This window comes from Clarias gariepinus, chromosome 6 (assembly GCF_024256425.1).
Source record: "Clarias gariepinus isolate MV-2021 ecotype Netherlands chromosome 6, CGAR_prim_01v2, whole genome shotgun sequence".
NCBI classification, from domain to species: domain Eukaryota; kingdom Metazoa; phylum Chordata; class Actinopteri; order Siluriformes; family Clariidae; genus Clarias; species Clarias gariepinus.
The window spans coordinates 32,619,816-32,639,723 of record NC_071105.1 but is presented as its reverse complement, the minus strand read 5'-3'; the positions used below and the strand labels follow the sequence as shown (position 1 = coordinate 32,639,723).

At 38.2% G+C, this 19,908-nt stretch overlaps 2 protein-coding genes across 7 annotated transcripts in view; both read left to right on the top strand.

Moving 5' to 3' along the window:
- The first annotated feature begins 3,578 nt into the window (after nt 1–3,578).
- On the top strand, nt 3,579–7,570 carry LOC128526197 (myeloid-associated differentiation marker homolog). The gene has a single exon (XM_053497815.1). It carries the CDS (start codon nt 3,773–3,775, stop codon nt 4,604–4,606), a length of 834 nt encoding a protein of 277 aa, XP_053353790.1. The 5' UTR covers nt 3,579–3,772; the 3' UTR covers nt 4,607–7,570.
- A 4,430-nt stretch (nt 7,571–12,000) lies between these two features.
- LOC128526536 (testis-expressed protein 2-like) overlaps nt 12,001–19,908 on the top strand; it is a 41,185-nt gene continuing 33,277 nt past the window's right edge. The window contains exons 1-2 of one of the 6 annotated variants that reach the window (XM_053498481.1): nt 12,018–12,121; nt 12,663–12,733. The gene's annotated coding sequence lies outside the window, so the exon portion shown is untranslated. Of the gene's footprint in view, nt 12,127–12,615; nt 12,734–19,908 lie in introns of all 6 variants that reach the window. The other 5 variants (XM_053498483.1, XM_053498484.1, XM_053498486.1 and 2 more) reach the window with 5 other exon arrangements.

Below are 19,908 nucleotides of genomic sequence, written 5' to 3'. Positions count from 1 at the left end.
AAGTTTATGCAGTCATATACTGTATATAAATGTATCCAGTTCCAAGTGGAGGTGAAAGATAAAAAGATAAAAGTGATAGAAAAAGACCAGGTTATGAGCTTACTGTGGTTGGGAAAATCCACCCTGGTGTATAATGTCAAAATGGATTAGTCAATCTTCTCTTCTTCTCAATTTGCTATTGCTATGGAAACAATATTCATGTGTGAGGTTGTGTCTTTAAGATTTCCTGTTTTTAGCAACTTAACCTATACCTGGGGATTGCTATCCAAAAATAACATGTAAAACTTCATAGCAGTTTTCTTTTTCTTCAGCCTTCGCACTTGACACCCACGCAAACCTCTGTGTATGCAATACTTAGACACACTTATATTCACACACACACGCACACAAGCAAGCTCATATTATATCTAAAAATAAACACACAGGTGTTCGAAGGTTTAAACACATTTCAGGAAACAGAGCTGACATTTTAAAATCAGTTCGAAACCAGATCATTACTATTTTAGTAGAACTTTCGTCCAGTAAAGAAAGCTACTCAGGACCTGAAAGATACAAAAAGGTTTTGTCTGTACGTTTGTCTGTACATTGGTCAGAACACGCTCTTTTAATGATATATTTACTTTCCATACATTGGAGGACTAGAAACCAATTCTGTCTGTATGTCTGTGTGTCTGTATGTCCGTATATCTGTGTTTATGTCCAGCTGATTTTGTTACAGCATCATGCAAAACTGGTTCGACAGGATTTAATGAAACTTTGCCAGTCTTTCTGTATTTGCCTGAAGTTAAATCTGCATCATGAATCAAATCAAAATGTTGAATAGAAGGGATGTTATGAGCAGTTTTGTGCTAAATTACCTTACAGCAGCCATTACTATCTTTGGACAAATACAGTAAGTCCCCGACTTATGAACATTCGATTTATGAATTTTCGCAGATACAAACAAACTACGGATGTACAAACAGAATAGACACTGCATTGCACCGGATACCAATATTTACAATTATGTACAATACTTTCGGTGTGTAAGTGAATGTACTGTATAAAATGTATAAAAAGTCCGGTATATTATATGAGCCCATCCTGAAAATCTGTCCGGATGGTTAATAATGTAATACTAAATTCGGAAAATCCTCAACAAGACAGAGACAAAAAGGCGTCTGTACAAGCCTTTCCGCCATTAAATGAGGTCAGCTCTGCGTTAGCGGGATTCCCCTTGCGATTTAATGACAAAGTCTCGCAAAAGTATAATGTGGAATCAAAACACCAAACCTGTGTGTTTGGGTTTTTTATGCTTTACATTGCATATTTGTATCAAAGGTGTATAAGACTCACTTTGTTGGAATTACGAACAAAATCTACTTACAAGCGTGCTCCTGGAGCGGAACTTGTTTGTAGGTCAGGGACTGTATAGTACTTTTTTCCTCGAAGTGGGCAGGGCTATACACATCACTTAACAGAGCCAATCAACACGATAGTTAACCATAAATACACAGAGTATAAAAAAGACACAGAAACGACCTTAATGCCGAAACATAATAAGTGCATTATTTTTACTTTTAAAAACTGTATCTTTATAGACATATGGACAGATCATGGTATGTTAACCACGGTCCGTTGGAGCAAACATATCTGTGACAGTCCAAGGTCGAATAGCCGAAATGAGAGTGTTATGTGCTCAAATCAAAATGTTGAGTGAAAGTGATGTTATGAATTAGTCATAACTTTTACTAGTCGTGTGCCGGATCTAATAATCTACTTTAAACAGGAAGTGTATTTGAAAGGATTGCAACTTAGAGTAAACAAGGCATAAGATATTCAACCTACAAAATTTTATTTCACAGACGTGTAGTTGGGCTTCAACCTGAAAATCTAATATCTAATAATATCTATTACTGATTACATTAAAGCCCATCAGCTTATTTTGATGTTTGTTTCCTCTCTAAGACTTTCCCATGTCATCAAATTTCAAGAAACACCTTTACTACTTGAGTGTTGCAAAGTGCTCACACTGGAGACTCCAATCATATTAGCGACTACGCACATCCTTGTTAAAGTGGAGCATGTCAAACAATTACCTAAATTTGCTGCTGTTCTAACCAATCAGAACTGAGTATTTATTCTTTATATTTGTATTACTTCTATTTTCTAATAATGGTCGTTTACAAAGTTAAAAACATATCTTAAGCTCTATTAAAAGATTGGAAAGTCCTTCATGATCGTACAGGAAGCAGGAAGTTAAACAGAGGTGTGTGCATGTGCAGCAGGCTGAGTTGCAGAATCAGAACTGAGAACCTCTGAAACAAAACAATGCTCGAGTACAAGTGTATGGTCCATTCGATTGTCTTCTAACAGTACTAAATGTCAAAGCTTTTCTGTTCGGCAGTGCTGTCTTTCATACTGTATATTCACCTACTTTTAGCATGGAAACAATCAGAATAAATAAATATACATCAAGAGACTTGTAAGTGAGTTCCTAGATAAGGATCAACTGTCCATTCTCTATAAACATCTCTATCCATCTCCATGCACAGTTTCCGAGGGCTCGCCGAATGGATTATGGCGTATGAAAAGAACGTAAATGATATGCTATGGCCCGCACAGTCCGGAGAATCATGTAAGATTTTGGAGCAATGTGTTAGATACGCTCTCCACCACCACTATAATCGAAGAACCAGTTGAGGAAGGATGCTGCACATGACCATTTTACATAGAATCTATTCCACGGTTTGAAGAGTGAAGATGTCCGGTGGTTTGTGATGACGCCGCAGCACTTTATTTTCCCTAAATTTGTCATCTCTGTCTTCACACTGAATATGTGTAATGGATAAAAAATAGACTGGGCTTTATATCTACTTCCTGCAGTGTCATTTTAACATCCTATGATGTGAGAAAAGCTTTTAGCCTATATTTTGTGTATGTGGTGTGTCATGGGTGAATGTTTCGCACACTGATTAAAATTCATCGGTTATGTACAGAAGAAGAACATCAACAAGAAGAACAAAAAGAAACCTGCTCGGATATGTGCCCACCCCAACTCTAAACTCTAAACCACAGCTTTAAAACGTCGGTTTAGTTTCTGATGGTTAGATAACATTGTTTAAATTTGCCTCCTTCCTTTCTCAAACCTTACTGTTTCTGATTTTCATAATTGCTGATCCTTAAAGTAACTGTCCCCCAATACGCCTGAAGAATCTTGTTTGCATAGCTGTCATTTAACCTTTGTTAAGTTCCTTATCATGCTTTGCACCCACTTAAAGGTGAGAGGAAGACTACAGTAGAGACCTCACACAAGTCCCGTTCACATCTATTGTATTTAAAGGAGAATTGTGTGGCATTTAGAAATAATAGACTTGTGGAAAGCCTGTGGGTTTGTTTTCTGTAGCCGAAAGCAGGAGGGTGAGTGGGAAAGAGGAAGACTGCAGTGCTCTGAAGCTTTTAATGTGGTCGGCTGCACAGGGCCTACAACGGTACTGAAGAAGCAACTTCAGGAAGTGGGAGTAGGCGTGCAAATATCCTGTTGTGTGTGTGTGTGTGTGTGTGTGTGTGTCTAGGAGTGTATGAGAATGAGAGCAGTGCACACGCATCATCATCATAACCAAGTCGAAGGCTCACTGTGAAGGAGTCCCTAAAGTACTGGACAGATGTTTTAGATTTGGATTTCTGCAACAACTGGGGATTTCATTTAACAACCAGATGGATTATGTGTATACATAAGAGCAGAAAAGGATAATCACGTTACGTCGTCTAAATTTCGTGCACCGGTGGCATCATGCCAGTCACGTTTGGAGAACTTAGCACCCTCACCACTCCGCTGTCAGTGGCTCGCCTCTGCGCTTGGTTTCTCAGCTGCCTCACGTTCAGCCTGGCCTCTGTGGAACCCCAGTCGGGCCAAACTGCCTTTTTTACCTTCTGCATGGTAACATGGTGCCTTTTCTTTGTCCTCACCTTCCTTGTTGTGGTCATCCATTTCATCCAGTTCCACAACTTGTTACCGCTTTCCTGGAAGAACCTCACGGCCACTGTGGCAGCTCTTGGTGCACTCATGACGTTTTCTGCTTCTTTAGCCTTCGCATGGACCTTAAGGAATCATTTTGACGCCAAAGGCATAGCGGCAAGTGTGAGTTCATGTCTCACTTCGCTGGCTTACGTTGCAGAGCTCCAACTGATTCGATTACAGAGCGATGGCCACCAGCGAGGCTACATGGCGTCCGTACCTGGACTTCTCAAGGTGCTGCAGGTCTTTGGAGGAATCATCGGGCTGGTGCTGCTCAGCATCTCCGTAAAGGAAGAAGACATTTGGAGGACCTGCGTGTTGGGTGTAACCTACAGTGTGTGCTTGCTTCCGTCCATAGGCACGGTCCTGGTGATGTTAATGGACTGTGCGGCGCGCAGCCCTGTACCATTTGACCGACTCCTCGCTAGTTTCAGTCTGCTGGGATTGATCATGTATACCGTCGGCACAGTTGTTTGCTTCACACAAGCACTCGGGGATTCTAAAAATCGACTTGTTATAATGAGTGAGACCGTGATGGCAAGCATCACTTTACTGGCATACACAGTGGACCTGGCTTTCTCTCTTAAACTGCTGTGTGAACGGAATTAATGAGGGACTCCTGAAAGTTGAGGACAGATAAAGCATGGGTGATGTTATTCCTGATTCAGTATTATTTAAACAACACACTTTTGTGTGTTTGGTTTATTATGATAAATTATCATTATCATCAAATGTGAATATTTTTGTGCTGTATTCTGAGAAATACTATTTAAACTTTAGAATAAATAGACATACTGTACAGTAGATTTATATTCTGTCTGATTCGATAACTTGGACTTCCTTGGACTTCCTACTTTAATCAGAGATTAAGTTTTAATTTTAGTGCTGCTGATTTAAATAGCTAATAATTATGCGCTAATAACTAATACGTCATTTTCATTTTCTTTTATTTAAAAACTGGAATAATAATAATAATGGATCAAATGGCACTCTAAATTACAGCTTTATTTAACAAATTAAGTGTAAACCAGTCAATACTGACGGTGTTAATATGACTTATAAGACAAATATACTGTATTTGAGTGCTACAGGTGGCTTATTAACATTTTTAATGTTCCAGGGAATGTTCCTGTTCCAGGTTGATTCAGATCATTCCCAATTCAAACAAATTCACAGATTTCTCAATTTTTGTTCATTTGAAAATACTTCACATTAAGCTGCTGCTGCTTAATAACCCAAAAATGGTAGACAAACTAAGATCGCTTAATCCATAATGAATGTGTTGAGACGTGTATTCAGCTGAGCTGTTTTGCTTTAAAACAATACATTGGGATCAAATTTTAAAAGGTGTGATGATGGCGCATGTGGAACAGTGGAATGAATAGAAAAAATATCTGTTGTTTGCTAATCCGTTTCATTTTCGAAGTCCATTAAATTTAAAGTAACTGTGTATTAGCATTTGCAGGCCAGCACAATGGCTTAATGGTTAGCACTCTCGCCTTGCACCTCCAGGGGCTGGGTTTAATTCCCACCTGTGGTTTGTGTGCATGGAGTTTGGATTGGTTGGTTTCCACTGGGTGTGCCCTGTGATGGATCGGCACTCTGTCCAGGGTGTACCTCATCTCGTGCCCTAAGTCTCCTCAGATAGGCTCCAGGGCTCCTACAACCCTGTATACAGAATTAAGCGGTGTAGACGACGATGAATGAGTGATTTTTTAAAATATTTTTTTTTAGATTGTTTGTTATATATAACATTTTACTAGCTGGAACACAATAAAATAATAATTGGATCATTCTTTAACTCATATAAAAAATGTATAGAATTTTTTTTAAAACATGCCAATGGTGCATTCAACACTCAGAAAATGATTAGGACAAGTAGAAGCAGAAATTGTATTAATTCAGATTTTTTAAAGAGATTTTCCTCTAGAGATACTGGGGAGAGGTGTTGGTCATCATCAGCAGGCACTGGTTCATCATCACTGACCCTGCGGAAGAGCAGTATATCTTACACTGCATCACGATGATACCCGCTGCGAAATGTTCATGATATCTCACAAACAAAAAGGCCAATTTTTCTTTTCTTCATAAAGTGTTTAGGTGAAATTCCACCCATACAATTGTGACGAATATGCAAAGAAAAAAAATCAGGAAGGGGCAAATACTTTTTAATGGCACTGCACATGTGGTCAGATTGTTCCACTGGGATGAAACTGTGGCAGGTGGAGTTATAGCAGTTTAAAAATCATTTAACTAACTTTACACTGATATGAATAACTTTGAATGATGAATGCTTTTTAACACCCTTGTGACTCAATAAGAGACAATGCACAGAATATTTTCTAACAGCCTGTAAATGATACATTTTGGCAGTATCGTCTTCATCTTTTGAAATAATTACTGCCAAAATGTCTCATCTGTGTCTCTGGTGCTACTGGACACTGAAAATATTGTCTTTATACTGTACGTGGTTTTATATGTTGTTTGTATTATTGTTCTTCCCTTTGTTTCTTTGTTTTACAAATATGACCCAATATATGTTCAGTGATACTTTGTTTACGTTTTGTATTGTGTTTTATTTTTATACTAGTAAGTAGTATAAAAATTTATCTTTAATCTGTAATCTTTTTTATATATTTACGTACTGACTGGACTGGCCCACATTGGCCAGTTCACCACTGCTGGAGAAACTGTTAGGGATCTGCTGTGAGGTTTAACACTTTCGATATATACTATTCGATCTATATACTTTTGCAGCTCTCGCTTTCTCTCTCTCTCTCTCTGATAACCTCTAGAGTAAATCTGAAAGTCAGGTTTTTTTTCTTTTGCACAGCTTGTAACACTGAGTTTATGAGACCTGTGTTCACTAGATGGCAGTGTGTTCCCGGTACAGTGAGTTTTTCAAGGCCAGGTTTCTTGATTTCTTTCTTTCGAGAAAATGACTCAATAGTAAACAAGAAACTAACATCTCTTCATTACATTAAAGAGACTATTTCTGACTGTTTCCTTATGTTCTGTCATTGAGCAAAGCCTGTTTCAAATTCCAGCTGGTTCCATCCAGACGGTACTGCTTATTAAGTACACAATGACCATACATTGTTTATTCATTTTTTTGTTACATTTAAACAAATACATTCTTTTTATCACTTATTTTATAGCAGTTTAAAACAACTGCTGCTTCATCATCACCTTTTTTCCCCCTACTAAGATTTAGCAAGACTAAAAAATTATGCAGCTTGAATTGTTCATGGGAAACTGAAAGTGCAAACGCTGAAATTCTACAGTTCTGAAGACTTTCCTGTTTACCATATACAGTTTGATGCAAAATTTTGAGCACCCGCTTTGTTTTTTGATTATTATTTGATGACCTTAACTTTGGGCTTCGCGAGAAATTTCGAAAGGGGACCTTTGCCTAACAACATCTGCTAAAATGAGTGTTACTATTTAAGACTAGAATAGCGTCGTGTGACAGCTGGGGCACAGGAAGTGCTGCACAGGTAGAAATTCTGGTAGCAAATATAACACAGTCAGTTGTGAAACCAAAGCAGAAAAAAGCTTCATGAGAGTCTACGAGAGTAACAGGATCACTACTTAGTAAGAATCACAACAGAAGCTTTTAGAATGGCCCTTACATTCCCCTGACCTCCCGGCACTAAAAGAAAATCTGTTAAGATCTTAAATATACTGTGCATTCGAGAATGGGCGAAAATATCTCAGAGCTAAAAGAGCTTTGCAAAGATAAAATTGAAATGGAAAGAATAGAAAGGCTTCTAGCTGCCATAGTGTGTGTACTGACTTAGTGGGGTGTCTTCACTTTTGAACTAAAAAGTTACATTTTAATGTAATCTATTTTTTTTTTATTATAATCTATCAAATAAAATGTAACTGTGAGAATTTGCAGATTTTTTAGATTATTTGTTATAGATTTTGTATTTTACTGAGGCTCTAAAGGGACATGGGTGAAAAAAAAATTCACCTTGAAAAAAAAGCAAGGAAAAAAAATAATAAAAAATTGGCTAACAGGATATGGGTGAAAAAAATGGTGTTCGTGAAATCTCGCAGAACTTGTCTCTTCAGCGTGGTCTCGATTTCTTTCTTTCCCATCACTCGATCTTACTATGGTATGTGTGCGACTTTATAGGACTTTATAGAGCACCAGGGCAGGACCTGTGGCACTTCTGTGGGTACCATGGTAGTACTTATGCTACGGTACAGTAGGTACCAAGGTGCTTCCTTCTGTAAATACCATGGTAGTTATTGGCTACCACAGTGAGTACCAAAGTTCAGCAGGTACCCAGACAAACATATTTCATCAAGAGACTTTGACTCCTCAATCCAAAACATTTAGGAGCCAAAGAAAATTTTAAGAACCAAAATGTAACCCTTTTTATAACATAACCAAATGAACTCATGTAGCCACTTTGATTTGAACTCTGCTGTGAGTAGTGACGTGACTGATGACTATGAAGCTCTGAAGCTTGTGTCGAGAAGAAGAGGAGGTTCCAAATAAAGCTGTTGTTTCCCTGAGTGACTAATGACAAGTGTGGCCTTGCGATTTCTGAAATCACTTGACTGATTCGTTCAACCTAAGTGAAGTCTTGTTCATATGAATGTCTCACTGTTGTGAATTCTATCACTACATTGTGTGGGTTTATTATTATTATTATTAGTAGTAGTAGTAGTAGTAGTAGTAGTAGTATTCATAAATAAAGTTTCAGGAAAACCAACCATTTTTGAATTTCACAATAAACTTTGCATGTACTGTACTGTAGCTTCAAAATACATGATAAACAAAAATGTGGACTTTTGGTTTACATTAAAGAACTTAATTTGTCTCTTAAACCCTAGTGTTATTGTATCTATATATCATTTTTCTTATTCTTTTTACTTAAGTTCCCTCTCTGTGTGTTTTAATCAATTGATTTGTGTACTGAATCTTTAACATTGATTGGTGAATTTATATATTCCATGCAAATAGTCCAAACAGTGGCTTGTTAATTGTACCCATGTTCATGTTGTTAATTTAGAAAATAAGTAACTAAGTAAAAAAGAAAGAAAGAAAGAAAGAAAGAGAAGTACATTCCTATTTGTGAACAGTCTAAAGTAATTTCTCCCAATTACAATAGTGCAAACATTTCCTTTGCACAGTGGATTTTAAATAAAAACATTTACATACACAACTGACAAATGATGCAATATTACTTGCAGCTACATGTCCATATTAATTACACTGATCTATTTGCAACACACAATTTGTCCACTAGATGTCAGTACAACAGGCTTGTAAATGAAGCTTCAGGTAGATAACATTTAGCTAAAATTATTGCTGGGAAGCCTTTACACCAGTGCTGACGAACTGGATCCAGAAAGGGCCATGTGGACCCTGTAGCAGAGGCTATACCTGATAGTCTATTAAAATGCAAAAACAACTAATTAATCAGGCATGGCTTCTGCTTAGTTAAAAAGAAAGCCTGCATCAACATGGCCCTTTCTGTATCCAGTTGGACACCCCTGCCCTACACCTTAATAAGGCTTCAAGGAACTTAGTTGACTGTACTTTTCTAGCATTATCTGATAATAATGACTGAATTCTGACTAAACATTGGGGTGAATTTACCTGAGAATTTTCACGGGCCCTCTCAGTCTCTTGTCAGTGGTTGATATTCCTTGACTAATGTTAGCATGGCACTGGGCGTGTTTTAAAAACTACCGAGAATAAAAATGGAAAAAATGAAATGCTTAATTACGTTAATTTCTTCTATTGTTTTGCAGTTCACCTTATCAATCGTGTGTGAACTTGAAAACAGCTCAAAAACCCATGATAGTTGAATGGTCTGATTAACTGTCTTATGTTTGTTATTAAACGCAGCCCTGCTCCACTATCACGTTCGCTCCTGTACTCTTGTTATGGGCATGCAGACGCAGCAAAGGAGAGTCCACAACAGGATTATGATTACTTCAAGTTTTGGAACAGTTGCCACTGATGACTGTCTAAAAAAATCTATTTGCAAAATAAAAACATTATCGTATATTTATACATATTGTACCATATTAGATATGTTAGTGCATACAATACTACTGGTAAGATGTGAAAAAATAAACTTGCTGCAAATTTGTCACAAACTGCATACATTCTGGCAAACCTGTGGTAAATAATAGAATGTAGAATTAATTGTTCACTGTAGGTTGACCACAGAGTTAGTAAGAAGTCTACCACAAGTTTTCCACAAATCTAATTTGCATGTGGAAAAATGCACTTGTGCAAATTTGCGGTTACTCTTGCAGATGTTCACCACAACTGTTTGCTAAAAGGCAAAGGACGATACCTGCTGAACGTTGTATGCAATTTTAGAGTTTCAACATACACTATTGTGTTTTCCTATTGTTAAATGCATACAATGGTACCATACTACTTAAATATTACCGTTATGGCAAACAAGCATTTATAACATATTTTTGACAGTATCATGGTGCGAGTTCCATAGTTACTTAGTTGAACAGTATATATATATATATATATATATATACTGTTGTACCAAAGTATGTACCATGTATAACAATGTACAGTATTGTAGTACATTTACTATATCAGCAACCGCTCACTCATTCACTTATCATCTATACCACTTCATCCTGTATACAAGGTGGGGAGGACTCAAAGTCTATCCCAGGGGACTCAATTCATCGCAGGGCACTCATACACACACTCACATGATCATTCACACACTAGCACAATTTGTGAACGCCAATTAGTCACATCGCATGTCTTTGGACTGTGGGATGAAACTGGAGCACCCGGTTCAGCTACCATCAATCCTGTTTCATGCCAACAGTGAAGCATCCTGAGACCATTCATGTGTGGGGTTGCTTCTCAGCCAGTGGAGTGGGCTCACTCACTAAGAACACATAGAATAGTCCAAAGATATCCTCAGAGAGCAACTTCTCCCAACCAACGAAGAAAAGTTCGGTGTCAAAGAATGCCTTTTCCAGTTTGATGGAGCACATTGTCATAAAGCAAAAGTGCTAACTAAGCTCGGGAAACAACGTATTGATATTTTGGGTCCACGACCAGGAAACTCCCCAGACCAGGCTTGATCTCCGCCTTGGGGTCTGTATATTCTCTCAGAGCTTGGTGGATGTCCTTTGGGTGGTCCGAGTTTCGTCTCAGTCCAAAGACATGCAGATTAAGCTAACTGCCGTCCCAAATTGCCCATAGTGTGTGAATGAGCATGTGAATGTTGACCAGAGGTCCTACCATGGTGGTAAAATTGGAATAAATACAATGGTCATTATTGGCCTCCATGGACCCTAGTTGGACTACAGAGGTTCTGAGATGTAAAATCTCTCATGCGTATCTTATGTAAACAAGAACAAGGTTTTTGAAATATTTAAGAAAAGCACTTTATGCTGTAGGAATCAGTTCATCAAGTGTAATGTCATGAAGAATCAGGGTGATGTGAGCCTGTGTGTGTGTAAAATATGTGAACTGTTATTAAAAACTCGTACTATTATTAAATGTTATATTGTAATTAAAATGTAAGCATATTTAAATACACCTGAATTGAACTAAAATTGCTGCACTGAATTGATTTTAGCAAAACGTGCTCTGGTTTATAATGTCAGTACCTTTACACCTTAAAAACTCGAAAAGTTCGAGTTTCGATTAGTTTTGCCTGAGTCAATCCTCGTTGTTTCCTTCCAACTGAAACTCTTTGTCAGTTAGATCTCCCGAACTCCTCTGCCCCGCCTTCTTGCTTACGATTGGATAGACGCGCTCTGCTCTAACACTCGATTGGATAGATATTGCGTGCGTACGACTACTTTTCTAATTGGACAGCGTCGACGTCGCTCACGTTACTGCCGCAAACAAAGAGCGCAAAAAACCATGCGAGGTCGATGTCTCAACCAATCGTATGTTAGAAGGCGGGGCTTATTGCAATGTGGGTGGGAAGAAAACAAATAAACGCCTCTTGTCGGTAGGCTGAGACAGAAAGATTGGAGAAAAAAAAGAAAAGATTTGACGGCGCGTGAGGGATAAATACACACTCAGGAGTTGTTGTTTGTCCTGCTAACCGTACGCACAACGAAAGTCGTTCAGGTGTTGGAAAACGCACAATGAGGACGGTAAGGTGATTAATTAGTCATTTATGTATGTTTTATATATTTTATAAAGGGCTTAGTTAAGCACAGTCATGCTGAGTGTTCAGCTTCAGGTTTATTTAACTTGACAGAGAGCAGTACAAATGTGACTTTTTTACAGTGTCTTTATTGTTTATGGAATTGTTTGTAATGCTTGGTTACACGTCAACATTACAAGAATCTAAAAAGAAGTCAGTATTTCAACTGTCATATCAGTTATTTGTCTCCATTTCTTTAAAACACAATGGTATTGTAGTAATTTAGGTGGTCACGTGATCTCACATAGTCTAATGTGTTTTATGTGTTATATTACAAGCATATATACACACACACACACACACACACACATATGAGACATTAGAGTACTTCTTATCTGAATATTAAATGTGATGTGTCATGTGTGTGAGATTACTCAGTGACTTGGCATTTCACTGATCATTATTCAAGGCATACGTGTGTGTGTGTGTGTTGTCTGCCAGGACTCCCAGAGTCGATACTAGTTTATGATCCCGGTGTCTGTCTACAGAATGTCCCTGGTATCACCTATCCCTGGGCAGACGCCGGAGAAGGACAGGAGTAAATGGCGCTAAACTCCAGGTTGGATTTCTTAAAGATCCAGTTTCCCAAAACAAAAGCCTCGACAAGGTTCTTTAACCTGAGTTAATAATGTATTGGAACGTTTTAAGAAGAGGGATTTCTGTTGTCAAAGCAGTGATCGCAAAGTGTAGATGTTAAGATTCTAAATCTGTCTTTATGCTGTAATACAGGGTCTTAATCCACATCATATGTTATATCTTTTTGTTTTCCCCTTTTGTATAAAAACAGTAAATAATCTTTCACACCTAGAAGGAAGTCTTGAATATTTGGTTTCTTGGTTTGTACTGTGAATTGAGGTTGGTGATGTGGTGATACTGTGGCTTCGATTAGAGTATATGTACTACAGAATGTCCTAAACTGGAATACGTTGTTTCACTCACAAATGACCAAAAAGAAAAAAGTGGACTTTCATTTAAAGATTCTGTTCCCGCTGTGGACATTTTGACACCATATTAAAGACTGAAATCGGCTAGATATTAACGCAAAACAGACATCGGCCGATGTCTGTTTTGCGTTAATATCTAGCTATCCAACAACTTGATCCAACCTTGACCTTTTATCATAAGAAATAAAACAAATAAAAGGGACCTCACATCAGGCTAGAAAGGTTTTCTTCATCTTTAATGAGTTTGACCGCCAAGCTTGTTTGACTTCTTCTTTATTCAGAACAGTCTTTGCAGTAAAAATGGAAATTGAAACATTTCAACATAATTTAGGTGAAATACATCAATGGCTTTTCAATGACAAGGCAATCAAATATGATATAAATTGAAAACCTAAGTGTTTGTCCTTTTTTCCAGAATTTAGTCAAATCAAACATATTGATAGTTATCGAACGCACTTTAAAATCTTATCACTTTTTATTTATGACATTCTCTACCATTTGGTGTGAAGCATGAAGACTTCCTGTTTTAGGGGATATATTTTGTTTGATGTTAGAGCTGGGTAATGATTCACTTAGTACTATACCTCAGATTCATTTATTTGTCACAGGTACCTTACGGCACAGCAAAATTATTATTTTGCATATCTCCGTTAGGAAGCACCCCAGGGGCAGATAGGGTTAATGGCCTTGTTCTAGGGCTCAACAGTGGGAACTTGGCGGTGCTGCGGCTTAAACCCCCAATCTTCTGATTAGTAACCCAGAGCCTTAACCCTTTGAGCCACCACTGCCCTATTGCTTTGCATCAATCAAGCACTATTGAGGTTCTACAGTGGTGAGATCTTTTAGAAAGCAGTATTTTATGCTAACATAAAAGGTCCTATAAACTTGTAACACACCTTGTCTAGTCCCAGGTGTTTTGCAGCTGAACATGGCCATAGTACAGTTAGCTTCAGGTCATTTACAAGTCAAAACCAGGTTGGTCCTGCCTTCTAGGAAAACCGTTACCTCAGAAGTGCTGGTGTGGTTGCTGGTGCTGCTGCCGCTGGCACCTGGATAAAATGTCATGGTGCATTTGAGGTTTCTGTATGCCATGGAGATTTTATGAAAATTGAACGTGGTACAAATAAATCATGCAGCTAATCCTTGGCCACCTGTTCCCTGGAACAGTAAGCTGTACCTTTACTGACCAGGACACGCAATCTTCAGCTTTATAGGCACCCATAAAAAATTACCAAAGAGACCGAGTGCTTGTACTGTATTACTCTTAAGGTGGATTTTGTATGGCATATTTTAGTGTCCATGAAAAGCAATACTATATTGTGCAGTTTTATTTAATAATATAATCAGCTTTACTGTAATTATTGGTAATGGCATACTGAAATAACTGAGACTGCAGTCCTCTACGTATATGTCGTGTCAAAAACTTTTACAGGCTTTGTGAGCATGCATCACGTTAGGAAAGATCAAGCTATGTTTTCCAGGTAAAAGGTATACCATCTGAATTTACTCTATACAGCCAAAAGATGGTCGGCAACTTACCACAAAGGTAAAAAGCATAGAATTATGCGTTACAATTTCTATTCACTGAAACGAGTGAGACCAAAGTGAACTCTGAGTATATGGTTTGCCTAACTTTAGAGCTAAAGAACTTAAGTGTCCTATACAAAGCCCTAATGTCAACCTCACTGAATATCCTTGGGATGAACTGGAACACTGACTGCAGCCCAGACATTCTCATTCAGCATCATTGCCTGACGTCAGTAATGCTCTTGCTTCAGGAATGGGCAGAAAACCAACATACTGTAAATGCTCCAAAATCTGGTGGAAAGCCTTCCCAGAAGAGTGAAGTCTATTAAATCAGGAAATTTGGTGGAGATAAATTTAGAAATGGGATGTTTCAAAAACGCTCGTTGTAGTGATGGTTGGGTGCCCGTATACTTTTTGATATAGCGTACATGGTAGGGATTGTTACTTCCTGCACTACACTTGATGCAATACATTTGCAGTTTCTAGTATAGCCTGTAAACAGGTAATTTGAGCTACTAATGATAGTTGGATGGTCAACAAGTGATTATAATGAGGGTGAAGGGAATCAGTTTGTATTAATGTAAGTAGCAGGTTTTGTATAGAACATGTGTGTATCATGAAAATAATAAAAAGTTGATGAGGAGAGGGGGGAAAAAGCACTGGTCAAATGAATAGGCTGGTGTGAAGCAACAGGTGTTCTGAACAATGGGGTTATTTGGAACAGCAGATGAAATGCTATAATAGTCATCGTTACACAAGTCGTTAATCATTCAGTTGATGGAACTGTCAAAGCACTGTTGGAATTCTCACAGAAGCAGTACAGAGTTAAGAACATAACCAGGCTTTAAGGAAGAAATGACAAATAATGATACTATTGTTTTTTGCTCAACCTGACTTAAAAGTGTAAGATGTTGTTTTCTTGTAGGTGTGTAAATGGATGATTCACGCGGCACAGCCTTGGTTTTCTGCTGCACAGCTTGAGGGTCCCTTAGGTTGATCCCAGGGTTATGCCTACTCTCTGTGGAGTTTTGCATGTTCTCCCAATGGGTGTTTTTTTTCTTGTTTCCTCTGTCACACCTAGATTGTTTCTCTGCAAATGGCTGGCATCTGACCAAGAGTGTTATTCTGATTCACACCTTGGGATGGACCAGGATAAAGTGTTTACTCGAGTATTACTGATTTTTGCATTGTGCATTCCAGTTTATGGAAATGTTCAACGATTCCATACAGTTATGATAAGCATATTCTGACATTTTTATATTTTTTTATAAAACAAAATTGTTAAAGCATTGTCATTTATTCACTCTTCCTTAGCCAGATACCCAGTGGATGGAAGTAAGACTGGTGGGAGAGAGTTGCTTTCACAGAGTTTTTCGATCAGGAATTTCCTTTCTGGATAATGCCCTTAATTTTGCCCCAACACGGAACAACCATGCACAGGAAGAATATGTTTATTCTGACAAGAGAGAAATGATCAGATTAAGTGTTTACATTGATAATATTTACCCACTGAACAGATTATTATGAGGTTTGCACCAACCCTCTCATTCCGATTCTGAATGGGCCAGATCAGGGCAGACTGTTCTAATTGATACCATGGTCCATGTAAATGCACCCAGTAAAGCAGACGATTATATTTTTGCTGTACACTTTTCAGGTGTTTTGCATTGCCAGTTTTGTCTGCATTAATAATTTAGTCTTTTATTTTTCCAAATTAAAACCCTTTGGAGCACGACAGTGGTCCATGCCAGGCAAATTTGCAAACGCTTTTAGCCCAGAGACATCAGGTGCTTTTGGGTGCCTTGATGCGTACAATCAGCTTAGACACTGCATGGATGAGCAAAGCGACCCTTCCAAAGCAAACCCTTGTATCTGTACTCCCAGTGGTTTCTAAACACTCTGTCAAATATTTGAGCTCAACGCCAAATACAATGTGGACTTTCATCCTGTTGGAGCTAACTCACCATGGGAGAGAGTTTAAATCACATAACTGTAAATCAGGGAGGCATGTTTTGATGATCAGGTAATTAGACAGCTTTCTGGTTAAATGTGATTAAAGTGTCTGATAAATTTAGGGGAAAGTGTCAGAGTGACGGGGAAACTGCAAAGAGACAAGACATTGTGTCTGTTTGGTTTTTGTGTCTGCATTTTAAGCCCAGTCGTAATCACTGCACTCTGACATGACCATTTGTGCTGCTTCAGTGAGAACTCAAGCATCCCTTAGTTACAGCTTTCTATTTTAGTCCTGAGGCAAATCTGCACATTTTCCTCCAATTAATCAACGTAAGAACGTTTGAAGCCGCAGTGCCTGGCTCTCCTTGTTGAGTCGCTCTTTTCTTCTTAGTTACATCACAATCAAGTGTCGATTGGGCTTGTATCTCCGTTTTTATCAGCTCCGTCTCTTTCCAGATGGGGTGTCTGCATCTGCTTTTTCTACTTGATGCAGGACATCATGGAAATTCTGACTATTAGATTTTTACTCATACTTCGTAGGTTCCTCAACCCCCACTGTGACGACATCTGGCGTTGTCCTCACGGTCTAATCCATATTTGTATAATCACAAGCTGTAACGGAGGAAGACCTTAACGATATGGCTTGTTACAGTAGTCTCTGAGGCTTGGTCAGCTGTCTGCATTTCTGTTCTGGTATTTGTAAATCAGGTGTGACCAGTGTGCTTTGTTCCTGACTGAGTGGCAGGCATTTCCTGCTAAACTACTCCAGCTGAAAAAAAAAAAAAAAAAAAGTCCAACAAGCAGATGAAGTGTGTAGAAATGAAAAAATGCCTTCACCTTATGTTACTTTGCTATTGCTGTAAGTCCTTGCCCTGTGTTTTTCTCCTGTTATCAGCAGGTTTTTTGAGCAACTTGAGGAAAGTAAAAGGAGACACACCTGTACTGAGCAGTTTACACAATGCTCCAAGTCTTACCAGGAGCTGCGTCTCAAATTACTGTCACTTACTATGACTTAAATACATTTACTGTGAAGAATTTAGAGCAAGGGGTTCTGAAAAATGAGTCTAACAAGGGAGTGCTAAAATGTGCGATTTCTCAAATGAACACTGGCTACAAAAGTGAGTCATAGACACCCATGTTAAAATGTACAATCTTTACAAAAGAAATAAACATGGTGAGAAAACCGGTTTTGGTCTCCATAACCCAATTTCTGACAACTGTACGGAGGTGATTTTTTTTTTTTTTAACCCTTTAGTTAAAATTATATTAACCCATAACTATATGCATAATTAGGGATATGTCATTGCTGGTGTCACACCGCTAGCTTTCTGCTGTGCATCATTTTAGCTAACCAGCCCACTGGGATTAATGTAGTTTTACTTACTACAAGAGTAGGAGTTGACATGAGGCAATGTGCTGGGTAACTATAATAGAGTTCAATCAAATCAATAGTAAGGTTAGTATGTAAATTAACAGTAACTACCTTAGCATTTTAAGCTAAGATTAGGCTAAAGTTGAGCTACCTAGCTTGTGGTAACTGAGGTAGCCGTGTTACAATAGCCATCTACCCATTTGCCTGTTTATGGATTTTCCAAGGTTTAGGCGAAGTCAGCTCAAGATGGCAATAGCCAGAACTTCTTATACAGTTTATGATTCAGACATACAGTAGATTTAGTTGGCATTTTATATGTAGCAAAGATTTAACAACATCGAGCTAAACCTATTTTTTTTATATGGTGTTATTTTTATATAAATAAATGAGCTAGAAAAAAAACCCCGCCTCCACCCATGCCATAGGGTTTACTGGCGGCTCCTTCCACGTGCAGATCCTGACACCTGACCCCAGGGTTGCCAGGCTCAGTAAAAAAATGCAGCCCAATGTAAACCTAAAACCAACCCAAGGGGAATGAAAAATTGCCCATTTTATTTCTTTTGTCCAATCACACTTGATAACTGCAGGATTTTAGTCAGGACTTACAACATTTACTATTGCTTTAATAAACTTTATATTAATTTCATTTGGATGGTTTTAGCCTGTATAATTTTCTTCAGGATATGCAGAGTATAGTGTGCAATTATGTTCTGCACATGCTACATATTAACAGATATTTTTGCTTCAAAATTTTGGAAGCACTTTGCATAATAAATTCTTTGAAATCTGATATGCAGGTATGTAATAAAAATATACTGATAAGTATAAACAACAAATATAAAACAAGAACATGTTTTCCCTGATATACTGAACTTTTACATGACCATTATAAATACTTATCGGTATGTCTTTTTGTAATGGTCTTTGTAAAAAATCAGAATATAAAAATAAGCGCAAACCGCAAAATAGCCCAATTGTGCTGGGAAACTGCGACCCTGGCAACACTGCCTGACCACCCACCTGTCTTTATGTCTTATTATGACATAAAAGCTAGTGATGACATCGCCTACAGTTGGTGAGGAACGCCTGTGACACTCACGGTACAAAATGGCTCAAAGTTTGATGACGACGCTGACAATGTGAGCACTGGCCAGTGTGGGAGTGAGGCTTGTGTCTTAATCCAGGAGCTCAGATCCTCTGCTTATGAATTAAATATTTTACTGGTGGTGGCAGAAAGCATTAGTTGTTACCATGGCAACAAAAATGACTACTACTAATCACTACTGTGTTTCAGTTATAAAATAAGGTAAGTCATTTTTATTGGTCTGCTGTTCAGTTGCGTGACAAAGAACTTTAGGTATGTTTTGTGGATAGGGGTTTACTTCTTGTGAATCTTGTATAAGCCAGGGAAAAATGGTGCAGTTGACTTTTGACATGTCAATATGGTGCGGAACCTGACCTTGGGTATGTTTAGACCTCTAATTGGCTAAGAAACACCAGAGGTGTGCCGGAGTCGCTCTTGTGCTTGTGCATCAATGACAAGACAATAAATGTACGTGGTGTTTTGTATGCGCTTAAAATAATTTCTTCAAAACTAAGCATGCATCAAGTAGGGACGTACAAGATGTGTTAGATGGTATTTGCTATAGATGTTGTTTTTGTTTAAGTCTCTTCTAATAAATAAAACGCAATGCAAAAAAGTGATGTAAGAACCTAAAAAAAAATCTAAATACTAATTGACAATCATTTGTAGACCTCTGTCTTAGATGTCTTGCAGTCGTTTACGGGCCAGGGGTAGCTCTGTGGTTAAGGCATTGGACTACGGTTCGGAGGATCCCAGGTTCAAACCCCACAACCACCAAGTTGCCACTGTTGGGCAAGGCCCTCAACCCTCAACTGCTCAGATGTGTAATGAGATAAAAATGTAAGTCGCTCTGG